This window comes from Channa argus, chromosome 1 (genome assembly GCF_033026475.1).
Source record: "Channa argus isolate prfri chromosome 1, Channa argus male v1.0, whole genome shotgun sequence".
Lineage (NCBI taxonomy): Eukaryota > Metazoa > Chordata > Actinopteri > Anabantiformes > Channidae > Channa > Channa argus.
Genome location: NC_090197.1, coordinates 44,423,353 through 44,436,072, shown reverse-complemented (window position 1 = coordinate 44,436,072; position 12,720 = coordinate 44,423,353). Strand labels below are relative to the sequence as shown.

At 38.9% G+C, this 12,720-nt stretch overlaps 1 protein-coding gene across 2 annotated transcripts; it reads left to right on the top strand.

The window, feature by feature from the left end:
• The first annotated feature begins 2,237 nt into the window (after window positions 1-2,237).
• btbd3b (BTB (POZ) domain containing 3b) lies at window positions 2,238-9,158 on the top strand. Of its 2 annotated transcripts, XM_067525228.1 has the most exons (4): window positions 2,238-3,234; window positions 4,170-4,260; window positions 6,115-6,233; window positions 6,775-9,158. In XM_067525228.1, the coding sequence occupies exons 1-4, from the start codon at window positions 2,924-2,926 to the stop codon at window positions 7,805-7,807; spliced, it is 1,554 nt and encodes a 517-aa protein (XP_067381329.1). In that variant the 5' UTR covers window positions 2,238-2,923; the 3' UTR covers window positions 7,808-9,158. The 2 variants fall into 2 exon arrangements, with proteins under 2 accessions (XP_067381329.1, XP_067381336.1); XM_067525235.1 differs by lacking the exons at window positions 2,238-3,234; window positions 4,170-4,260 and adding an exon at window positions 4,268-4,660.
• The last annotated feature ends 3,562 nt before the right edge of the window (window positions 9,159-12,720 follow it).

The following is a 12,720-nucleotide window of genomic DNA, read 5'->3' as shown; positions in this document are numbered from 1 at the left end:
TCATAAATATGGAGGAACCTGAGTTTTTCTGGCTAGTTTTCTTTTTTTTAAGATAACAGTGTTTCAATTAGCACTGTCATCATGAAGCAATCAACAAAGGCACAGCTTGACAGCTGCTGCTTTTTAACTTCAATTTTTGAAGTTATCGCATTACAAGTACATTGGGGTTGAAGCACTGCCACTCACAAAAACGTGAGGGAAACCGCATGAAGCCATGAGCTTGCATTAGGAAATAAAATCAGCAAATATCTCAGTGCTACCAAAATGTGGGGCACTAATTTGTTTTGTTTGTGGATTTATTTTTATATATTCTTGCCATCACTGAAAAACTGAGGACAACCACAATGCTCTTCGCTGTGCTACTACAGTCATGCTAATGTTTTCGTTATCTGTGAAGATGTGTGACTATGTGCTGACAAAGTGTGAGACAAAGGTGATGCTGTCGCTGTGACAACACCATCATTACTTTCTCCTCTCCCTCCTACCTCTGAATGTGTGAATAACGAGATTACATTTTCTGCTGATGAATGGAGAGAAAATGCAATTAAAGAAGCAGGAAGCCATTTAGGTTGATATATAATGACATCCTATTTATCACATGGGCTGCTAGACCAGGATGCCAGATAAATAATACTGTTGATTTAACATGTGTGCTCAGTCTGCGGTTATCAAGGTTACTTTATTAACATTACAGTTTCATTTCAGTATTTGGTAAGGACAGTGGGTGGCTGTAAAATAACATACAGTTCCCAACACAAATATATGTATTTACAGTAAAATAAGCTTGCTTATGTTTTACCAAGAAATAAATAATTGTAAAAAGCTGTAGAGTAATATTATAAAAGCTGTAGAGTAATATTAAGATCATTGTTTTTATGTTTGTATACTGCATTTCTATCCCACTGTTGCTTGTGGATGTGGTTACCAAGGTAACATCTCTAGTGGCCTGCAATTTGAGAGTAAGGTGCCCTGTAATGTTGGCTCTATGTTACCATAGCAAATTTCTCTGTTCTGCAGCACATAATGTATAAGGGGCTTAGTGGCTAATACTCCTTAGTGCAGCAAACGCAACAACAGTTAATTAGGTTTTACGGGAAAATCAATATTGTGACAGTAGTTTAAGGAAGACTTTCTCAGTTCCATGAATCCATCCCACATTGATCTTGTTTTTATTTTTAATCAAACAATATGATGTAATCAACAGATGATTGTTATAAAACCTAGACATGGGGCTAATATTAATGCAACATACAAAATACGTAGTAGAATAAGTATTAATGTCATAAAAGAAAAGAAATAACACATCAAATTAGAATTACATCAAACATGACAGCATTCCCTAACATTTCTAGCTGCTACTAAATATATAAATTATCCCAGTATTTTAAATAGAATACCCAGTGTCTTGTCTGGCCTAACCAGACAAGGGCATAGAAACTGTATACATTATACACTGAGCAAAGAGTGCATTACATTTATAACACCGTGTACTCGCCTGAAGAGATGACTTAACAAGTAAGCTTAAGTACAGGCACATGTTCTTGACTGGAAGTGGTAGGCTTTTCAAAGCAAAGCCACTGAGAAAATGTCTGTGGTATTACAGAGCAATTTTACAAAATTGAAATCCAAAATCTAGACATCAATTGAAATCTGTATTTAGAGATGCATAAATACTAAAGCATTACAATAACCAATACTACCAAGTACTTGCAGTACAAAAATTGCTTGTATATCACGTTTGTTTTAAACATGCATTTTGTATGTGGACTTGCATCTGAAACTAAAAAGTTGTTTTTAGTTTATGTAGAGGTCATAAGTCCAATTAAAGCAGACACATGAACAACAGAACTGATTTGTTTGCATTTATAAAAAGCTAAAAAGCTCATTAAAAAGATGTATTAGATGTATCTGATACATGAATTGAGCAAATGTTGCCCTTGAAAAGAGAATGCAAATTTGCAATTATTATGAATTATTACATATTGTCTATACTCGCTGTAGTGAAAACTGAATGCTGTGGCTTTAGGTAAAGCAAACACAGGAAGTAAGACTGTAGAGAGATATATCATTGTTATGGGGCATGGCTGTCACTTTAATTAAGATGTTCAGTATTGCATATTCAAGTAGGTGCCGCACTAGGCTGCATTAGCCAATCATGAATACTGTGCGCTGCCATTGGCTGAGCTCCGGAGAGAGAGCCGTGTACTGTGCTGTGAGGGGTGGTGGGGTGGGGAGGTGGGGAGGTGGGGGCTCTCTATCTCTTCTGCGCTCTCCCATTCAACCTCTGTAGTCAGCAGAACGAGTGGCTGAGCAGAGCAGCAGCACAGCATCCACGGCTACAGCATCCTGCAGATGACTCTGCTCCATCGAGAAGGAGCACAAAAAAAAGAGCACATGTTGGAAAGAAAAAGGTAGATCTACAGATGAAGAGAGACTGAGGGGAGAAGAGCAGCACAGAAGGAGTTAGAGTGAGAAATGAAGGGAATTGTGTAAACCCCGCTTGCTTGTCTCAGGACCTGTGCAGCTGTACTAAATCTGGGGCTGTCAGGCCAACCCCTCAGCAGAGCAGTGAGTGAGAGAGGCAGGGAAGCAGAGGAGACAAAAAGTGGTTTGAAGAGCTGATTTCATCACTCTGGACAAGCAGGGATGGGAACCTAAGAGCCTTTACGTCAGCTGATGAAACTTCACACAGCAAATGTGCCTTTGGATCACCAGTCTGAACTTGTAGAGAAGATAACAGGAAAAAGAGTTATCCTATAAGCTGCCGCCTCATAGAGGATCTGTGACTACTGCGTTGCTGAGCACAGCTCAAGTCTCAGCTGTCCTTTTCCCAAGACCCCCCTGAGTCCTCCCTGACACTTGCCTGCTCCTGGTGAATGTCTTCTTTGCATGGGCTCCCACTGCTCGGCAGTTGAACACACTCATGGTCGATGCCAAGGGAAGGAACATGAAATGTCTGACTTTCTTCTTAATGCTTCCAGAGTCAGTGAAGAGCAAGTCAAGTAAAAGCTCCAAGAAAGGGAATGCCAGTGGCAGCTCCAAGCTACCCCCAGTCTGTTATGAGATAATCACTCTAAGGAGCAAGAAGAAGAAGAAGATGGCAGCGGACATTTTTCCCACCAAAAAGTCAGCATCCACCACCACAGTGCAACAGTATCAGCAGCAGAATCTCAACAACAACAACACCATACAGAACTGTAACTGGCAGGGGCTGTACTCCACCATAAGAGAAAGGTAGGCGCTTTTATAAATGTGTCATCATCATGCATATCGAGATGTTTTTTTGTATTGTATATACGTGTGTGTGTGTGTGTGTGTGTGTGTGTGTGTGTGTGTGTGTGTGTGTGTGTGTGTGTGTGTGTGTGTGTGTGTGGGTGTGGGTGTGTGTGGGTGTTCCCTCTGCCCTGCCCTGAATCTGCTGGGGGTATCCGTGTTTACACCCACTCCAGCTCCTGCAGGCTTTGCTGCTCTGACATAACAGAGGGCGGACAGGCACCGGGTGCGTTTGATATGCACAACAGGCAGGGGCTGCTCTGTACTAAAAGCAAAATATTTACCTTGGCCTATCAGTAAAAGACCCCAGCTGTCCCAACTAAAATGTGAGCTTTCCAGCCCGGCTTTGTTGTCTCTCCAGGACACGGGCCTGTTTACCCACCACTGTGACATGTTCCATTACTAAATAATATATCAACATATTGTTGGTCCCGTTCTTTCACAGTGGGGATTTTCCATTAAGGTCATTGTCTTGTTTGTCTATGTTTGGGTAGATATAAACAGTCCAAGACTTCTGTTGACAGATGATTGAGATTTTGAATCATATGTATGTTTTAATCTACCTGAGACTTGTTTTGCCCGAAGCGTTTTAGACACTTTATACAATTATACAAGTTTTGTTTTTAAAGTAGCAGGAATGATTAATATAATTGTTACTATTTTGCCTGAAAATCTGTAAAAGACTGCTCACTAACTAGTATATTTAAATTATATTATATATATAATCACATTAATTATAGTAAAATGGTCACATATGCATTGATCCTCATTTCATCTCCCTCCCAATATCTACAAGTTCTGATATATCTTTCCTTGTTATCTACTATTTGTAAATATTCTGAATAAATAGTGCAAGACACATTTTTCTCATGTCTTTTGTTTCTTTTCCTTTTTAGAAATTCAGTAATGTTCAACAATGAGCTGATGGCAGATGTTCACTTTGTGGTGGGTCAGACTGGAAGGACCCAGCGGCTGCCAGGACACAGAGTAAGAATTTCATCAACCACTGAAATCAGGGTAGCAGGGAGGAAATTAACAAACAAGCAATCAGCAAGCTGGGCCCGGTGTTGTTCATATCATATCAGCATAAAAATCATCTTCCTCATTGCCAGCAGTAATGGAACTGAAATCCTTTGTGCTCCACTCTCACTTCCGCACCATGTGTCTTTTCGAGACAGTCCTCAATTATTTATGTAAATGAGGCTGAAGGATAGAGGCACAGAGCGACCAACGGAGGAAGGGATATCCTCTTCAGCAGTCATTTCACACAGAATGGATTGCTTTTGTCTCTGTTTCAGCTCAGCCTTTCAGAAGCTGCTCTGTAATTATCCAACTTTTAATCAAACACATCCACCAGTACACAGCTGACGAGAAGCCGTAGAGTAAGGTGCATTCAACTCTGCATCTCATTTGCTTGAAACACTTTTTTACCCATTCACTTGATTAGCTTTTGAATATGGGTAAGAAAGAACAAGGAAACTATTATAAATAGCTATAATTATTATGATCGGGCCCATATTCATCCTGTTTATCCCTGTAAACCACAGGCCGACATCCTCATTTGTTTAGTCCACCCTATGACCTTAGCTTTTTCAAGATGTTCATTAATGATTGATACAGTATGCGCCTTATCCAAATTCCCATCTTAATGTCATTTCTATTGAAATATAATTTTTCATTTACATTAAGTGATTTTGCCGTCATGAATGTGGCCCAGCTGTCCAATCTTCATCCACACTGTCCAATGAGCACCGTTTTTTTCCTTTATGATTGGTAGCTGCAGTGCACTTTGCGCATTTCTAGGAAGCAGTTATGGAAGGACACTAAGGGTAACTTCACTGCACTTTATGCGGAGACATTATGCCAATGGGTTATAATGGCATTCACCGCAGCAATCATTATTGTGTCCATTTGGCAGGAATTCAGATATGCATTATTATTTGATTTACAAAGTTATATCTCTCCATGATGCAGAATGCAGCTCACCGCTAAAGGCAGTATTTAATGTAAACATTTGTAAAATACAATGAGTCAAACGTGGGACTAATCTTACTCTAATACACAGTATTTATATACTGATCTCTAAATGGCCACGTAAAAAAACAGCAACTGCCTTTCAGCAGACTTTTCTTAATGAAAAAGGATACGTGGGTTTTAGTGTATAACAACAACAGCACCGTTTATTAGACCTGCTTCCTCTAAGTTTTATTTTAGAATGACTTCAAAAGTCTGTCCTTTTTTTTTTTTGAGAAAATGTATACCAACCACATAAGCATTTACACACACACACACACACACACACAAAAAATTCTTCAAAGTACATGGAGCTATTAATCAATGGAATTACATGACTCGCAGTCTTGTATACAATGCTTATTTGTATAAATATTAGCTGCATTGTGTTTTATCCAGTTTCATCACAAGTGTAGCTAGGTCATTCATTTCAGTAAATTGACCTTTTATTGCACTCTCACACTCACACTTTTTTCTATTTAAATCCGAGGCAATCTTGTTCATTAGAAATCTGCATCCCTATCCTCAGGGAACACAGTAACTAGTAAATAGAAATGAGAACTGCTCATTATGTGCGAAACTCATCAGGTCTCTCTAGTGATTAGAATTGAAATATTGTTCAGTATCCAAAAAGTGATCTGTGTTTTTATGTAAAGAGCTGCTTGTGAACTAATTAAATTTGGTACAATCCCCATTTTTAATAATCTTTCTCTTTCAGTATACAATATGTTATTATGTCAATTGTCCGTGAAATCAAAGATGAACTAGGGCTTGTTTTAACTTCTTTTTTTTCTGCTGTCACGTTGTTTTCTCTGCTTCTTCCAACAGTATGTTTTGGCAGTGGGCAGCTCAGTGTTCCATGCTATGTTTTATGGTGAACTGGCTGAGAATAAGGATGAAATCCATATTCCAGATGTGGAACCAGCAGCCTTTCTGGCAATGCTGAAGTAAGGATAGTTCTTTGTCTAAACGCTACACTTGAACATAGAGAACTTCCTCCAACCGTTCCTTTCCTTTGACATTATACCTTAAATTTGATGTTGGTAAAAAAAAGCAAGGTTCAGTGAAACTAGTCTCCGGCTTTCTGTGTCCTATGTAAACTAAGCTACTTAGCACTCACCAGTGACATACAAATTAAATTATGAATCCATTTTTATTTCATTATACTGTACATTCCACTTTTTATGCTGAATCAGGACATTTTGTTCTCTACCTCCCTCTTTGCTGTTTCTACATAACTTTTATTTCTGAGTTTTGTTTTCCTCTGCCTTGCCAGTGAGCTACAGTAGGTGGTAGATGATGGTGTAGGAGGCAACTTTTTTGGCTGGTTTGATTTGTTTATGGAGTTTACTTTTTGGAATCTCTTTTAAATTTTTAATATCACATATCTTTTAAATTTTTAATATCATATATCCATACAGTTTTGCATGGTATTTCTGTGCTATTTTAATATTTTATCAACAAGCTGAGAAATGTTTGTGTCAACAGGTACATTTACTGTGATGAGATTGACCTGAGTGCTGACACAGTGTTGGCCACTCTTTACGCTGCCAAGAAGTACATTGTCCCTCACCTGGCACGTGCCTGCGTCAACTTCCTGGAGACCAGCCTGAGTGCCAAGAATGCCTGCGTGTTACTCTCTCAGAGCTGCTTGTTCGAGGAGCCAGAGCTGACACAGCGCTGCTGGGAGGTGATTGATGCCCAAGCCGAGCTGGCGTTACGCTCAGATGGCTTCTGCGACATCGACGCACAGACCCTGGAGAGTATCTTACAGCGAGAGACACTAAACGCTAAAGAGATAGTGGTGTTCGAGGCAGCACTCAGCTGGGCTGAGGCTGAATGCCAGAGACAAGAGCTCACCTCTTCAACTGACAACAAACGCAAAGTATTGGGCAAGGCCATGTACCTGATACGTATCCCTACAATGGCTCTCGACGACTTTGCCAATGGAGCAGCCCAATCAGGTGTTTTGACTCTTAACGAGACCAATGACATATTTCTGTGGTACACAGCAGTCAAGAAGCCTGAGCTGCAGTTTGTCAGCCAGCCCAGGAAGGGTCTGACACCTCAGCGTTGCCACAGATTTCAGTCCTGTGCCTACCGAAGCAATCAGTGGCGTTATAGGGGCCGCTGTGACAGTATACAGTTTGCAGTGGATAAAAGAGTTTTCATTGCTGGGTTTGGACTTTATGGCTCTAGCTGTGGCTCAGCAGAGTACAGTGCAAAAATTGAGTTGAAACGCCAAGGAGTACTGCTGGGACAAAACCTAAGCAAATACTTCTCTGATGGCTCCAGCAACACCTTCCCCGTGTGGTTTGAGTATCCGGTCCAAATCGAGCCGGATACCTTCTACACTGCCAGTGTGGTTCTTGATGGGAGCGAGCTAAGCTACTTTGGACAGGAGGGGATGACAGAGGTGCAGTGTGGGAAAGTAACATTTCAGTTCCAGTGCTCCTCGGACAGCACAAACGGCACAGGTGTGCAGGGGGGACAGATTCCTGAGCTCATCTTCTATGCTTGACAACCCCTGTACACACACTTGACTGATTTTCAGCACACTTAAAAAAAGAGAAACTTACCACTTTGTGTCACATTCTATTATTTATTTTTGTCACAATTGTGCAAAAAAAAATGATCACAGACCAGTGAAATGGTCTTTTGTGGTTTTGATTTTAGTAACTGGTCCATTTGAGTAGGATCAGATATGTTTGAAGAAGTTGAATTGTCCAAAGTACGCGGCGCCTAAAACATAAAAAATATCTTGCACAACAAGTGCATGTAAATATGAATATATGTAAATTCAGATGTATATGATGCCACAATTGTGGCCACTAAGATATCTTATTTGATGATTATCTTACAGTATGTTTATTATTTCTATGCTTGCATAGAGTGCACATATTTAGCAGCAATACTTCACATTCTATATTCCACGATGAGCATTTCCTATCATTAATCGGTCTAGATCAGCATCGAAAAGAAAGTGAAACAGCTGTATGATTTTTTTTACACAATGATTACAGTCAGAAACATAGTTTGTCCTATTGTAGTGTGTCATACACATTAGGCATTTGTATTTGAGTGGTTTCAAATAAATCTGCAGCTTTTTTTTCTAGTAACAGGGCACTTAGACAGGACCTGAGGGGTCTTAGATTAGGGACCACTAGACATAATGAGGCACGTAACCTCTAAAGTATCTCTCTGTAGCATGTTGCTCTGCACCTACACTCACCTCAGTCACTCCAGTGAGGTTTCAACTACATCAGTAAATTATTTACATTGAAAATTTACTTTAACACCTTATAAAACTCCATCATAAAGTGAAAGACTTCTATGGTTTGGAGTCTGTCTGCACTGCAGTATTTACAGCTTGGACAGAACTGTTCCATTTCATCCAGCATGTACTACTAAATGTTCTGGCGCCTTGTTTTGGTTACAGGCAAAAAAAAAAAACGCAAAAAAAACAAAAAAAAACATCAATGATTGATTCAGTGTTAGAAGCTGTTTATCTTATGGACTCTTACTGCTCTTTGTTAGCACTGTGCCCTCTGAACTGCTGAGCACTTCCTCCAAATGTGATCACACAGTATTATTATTTGCAGAAGCATATTGTATATGCTACACAATTGCACTGATGTTGGTTTATTATTGATTTTGTTATTTTGTTTTACTTGTTATTTTTAATGAGGTAATTCTTTGGATTTCCTGTGCTACTGAATATTCCTCCTGTTGTAGGCTAAACATCCACAGGCTTCTCTGGTGATGTGGGTGGGCAAACTGTTATTCGTGTCCTGTGTTTACGTGCTACAATGCTGGGAGACAAACGAATGTGTATGATTGTTGATAATGCAAATAAAAAACATACTGGAACATATTGGTTGTGTATCCTATCTGTAAAAGCAGTGCTTTTAAACACTAAATGCTTCGACTAAAATTAGGAGACATGGACAGATACTGCAGTGATTGACAATACTAAGGACAGCTGTCTGTTGATTGATTATCCCTATCTTCATGCCACTAATACACCATGCTTTTTGTCTGTCAAACTCTATTCTGCATTCCATTATAGTATGCAACACTATACCGCCCCCTCTTTATTATAGTTTTTAATGAGCTAAAATACTAAAGTATGTGATCTGCAATTTCTTTGGCAGTGCAAACACAGTGACAACAAACAATCTCAGCAATCGTAACTTTTTACAGACTGCAGGCATAAAGAATGGCATCCTGACATGGCTATCTCGTGTATCCAGGGTTCAAGAGAAAGAACCATAAAAGAATCCTAGATGTTGAAATACCCTCAAGTGTTAAATGTTTCCAGCATAACATAATTACTGTTTGATCCAAGGTCAAGCTTATAAAATAAGAAAAATAAGAAATTTTATAAATAAGAAAAAAAACAAAATGATTTTTAATACGGTTCATACTGTATCTCTGTCCCTGAGATAGCTTTTACAAGTTGTGTACTTGTATTGTTAACAAATTCACTAAAAGTTTCAAATTACACATACAAATGTGCATAAAGTTACAAATCAAAAAGATGATTCATTAAATGAATCTGGACACAAATCACATCACTTTACGATTTGTCTCTTCAAAAATATAATCACTACAGGGGGCTTATGGCAGGTATTTGATTACCAAGACACTCAATAAAACTGGGACCAGGTTTGACATTGGCAATGAGCATGAAGCCCTTGATGAATTAAACTCAATATGTTGGGGGACTCAGTGGTTCAGCGCAATTTTTCATGATTGTGGCGCTAATGTTGTAAGCAAGATCATTAATTGCAATAGAGGTAGCAGGGGACTGGAATGTGCCCAGAATCAGATGCAGGCCACTTTCCACAGACACAGACACATAAATATACTGTATGCTCTCATTTCACAAATGTAAGTGATGTTGTTGTTCTGAGGTACTTTACCTGACTATGTCCTTACTGTTTAGGGGCTTTTGTTTTCTTTTTGCTTTACATTCTGACTGTACTTGTCTGTATCCTGCTGGATGCCCAATATTTCCAAATATAAAGCATCTATAAAGTATCTATCTATCTGTCTATCTATCTATCCATGGTATTTATGGCAGCACAACAACAGATAGAGGAATTGTTCAGGTACAGATCAAAGTATGAAAGTAATGAAGAACAGAAAAACAACAAGTCTATTGACCTGACATTGTTTGTCATTGGTCACAAACATCTGACCATGGCAGGACAGGGAGGACAGCTGGCAATTGCTACCAGCTCACTGCCAGAACCATATTGGAAATAAAGCTCTGGTCTTCATGGAGCACATTACTGTACAACAACTATTTATACCAATTGCAAGACTTCCGTCATCAGTTGTAATAAAAGCTCTAATTATTTGACACTGCAAATTAGACATTAGTCTTCTAAAATCACTGACCCACGAAGTGAGCTACAATTAATCATATTTTTAAGGTTATGAGATGTGACAGTTACTGTGGGAAACCATTTTACAGTAATTGTAAAAATGAAATGCAGCTAAATCCTGCAGGGCTCCAGATAAAATACATGGTTCGGCAACTAATTGTCTTTTACATCTAATTACTTGGTCAGAAAAAAATCATAAACAGAAACCATGTATTACTGATGAGGAAGTCGGTGCTTACAATCTGTGATACATTATTCATCCAAATAGTAAAAGTTGATGATAAATATCTTAATGATACAATTTTTAGGACTGCTTGCTCACATATACTTTATACTGTACAGTGCTGGGCTCCGCTTGGAAGTGTTTACATTTTTAAATTCATATATCACAGTATGGATTCAGAAGATATGGTTCATACATCATTATAAATTTGACTAACGTAATAAACTTTGGAACAAACATATTGTTTCATCAAGAAAGAATGGAAAATGCAGAAAACAAGTGGTGGATACTGACTCAGGCTAGGCACATTTTGTCCAGAAAAGTCTCATTGAGGATTTAATTACAGTTCAATACAAATTAAGCATGAAGAGATTCAGTCTGGCTTGAGGGAAGACTGTGGATTACCACCGATTACCAACATTTTTATTGCTCTCCAAGATTGATTGTTCCAAGTGGAGATAAGCCTGTGAACAGAACCAAAAAGCTCTTATACAGTATGGTGTTGTTTCCTATTTAGTATGCTGAATAAACGATTACATCACTGACTACCAGCCATACTAATTTGTTGCAGGGTTAAATAATGAAATGAAAAAAAAAAACTTTTTAGCTACAGGGGAAGAAGAATGTTGAGATGAACCACATGCTGTTGGTTTACCGTATCAAGCATCAGTGTGTTCACTGCAGGCAATCACATGTCCACTCCTCAACATCCTGATAATTTCCATCCTAGCAAAATGTCATTGAATTAATAATGGCCAAAGAGAGGAGGGAAACACAGCTGCAGGTTTAAAGAATTCATCAAAGAAAATATTTTTCAAATCTGTTTTTTAATTCAACAAATCTCAAAGGAAATCACAAAGCCCTTTTTCCCTACCTCCCCTTAAACCATATGTTTTCTCTAAAGGTACTACATGTATCTGCAAAACTTGTATTACACACTGCACTGGTGCATTCGAAGTGCAGAAACTGCCCAGTAAGTGTTAGTAAGTGCATCTTGCAAGGGCTGCTGAAGGTTAAAATGAATTGCTGTAATGCAGGAACATGTAAGGGCATCTGAGCCCCCACCCCCCTGATCCTGACTCCACTAACCATAGCTCCTGGGCGGTAAAAAAGAAAACAGGGTTTTTCTGACTAGTATTCCTGTAAAGTATCCATACCCTTAATAATTATCACACAGATTATTAGGGGAGAGCAGAAGTAGCAATTAATTGCATGTGACTCTGGCAAAAGGTCACAAGGTTCAGCTGCAAATGCAGGTGAGGGGAGGGAGAGGACAGGAGTTTGACTGATGATAGCTACCTCAATGTCAATATCATCCCCATTCCAGCCCTGAGGTACTGAAGACCTGCAAATCCTATAGGATATTATTTCCAAATAATCTCCTATCTCAGAGCTGTTGCCTCCAGTTGCATGCGGTTGAGATGTACTGCAGGATTTTAGCCTGGGATTGTGTGTCATTTATCTATTTATTTATTCATTGCTACCAGGCAGGACTAAACAGTTTCAATAGGCTGGGGCTTTCAGAGGCCAGCTTTTATGTTAGATTAGCCTGTTTATAGCAATGTCGCTTGGCTTTAGATGGATCAATATGACTGGAATTTCTGGAGGTAAGCACTGTGTGCATTAGGTGAATTATGATTACTGAAAAAAGTTGAAATACATTTTTGCTGGACAATGGGAGCTGCAGAGTCTATTCAAAGAATTCAAAAGAAACCTGACAAAATAGTGACAGAGCATCGGGCACACACAGGAAGTAAATTATATTACTTTTCCATACTGCAGAGGTAAATAGCTGTTTACATAATTGTGTGTTTTGTC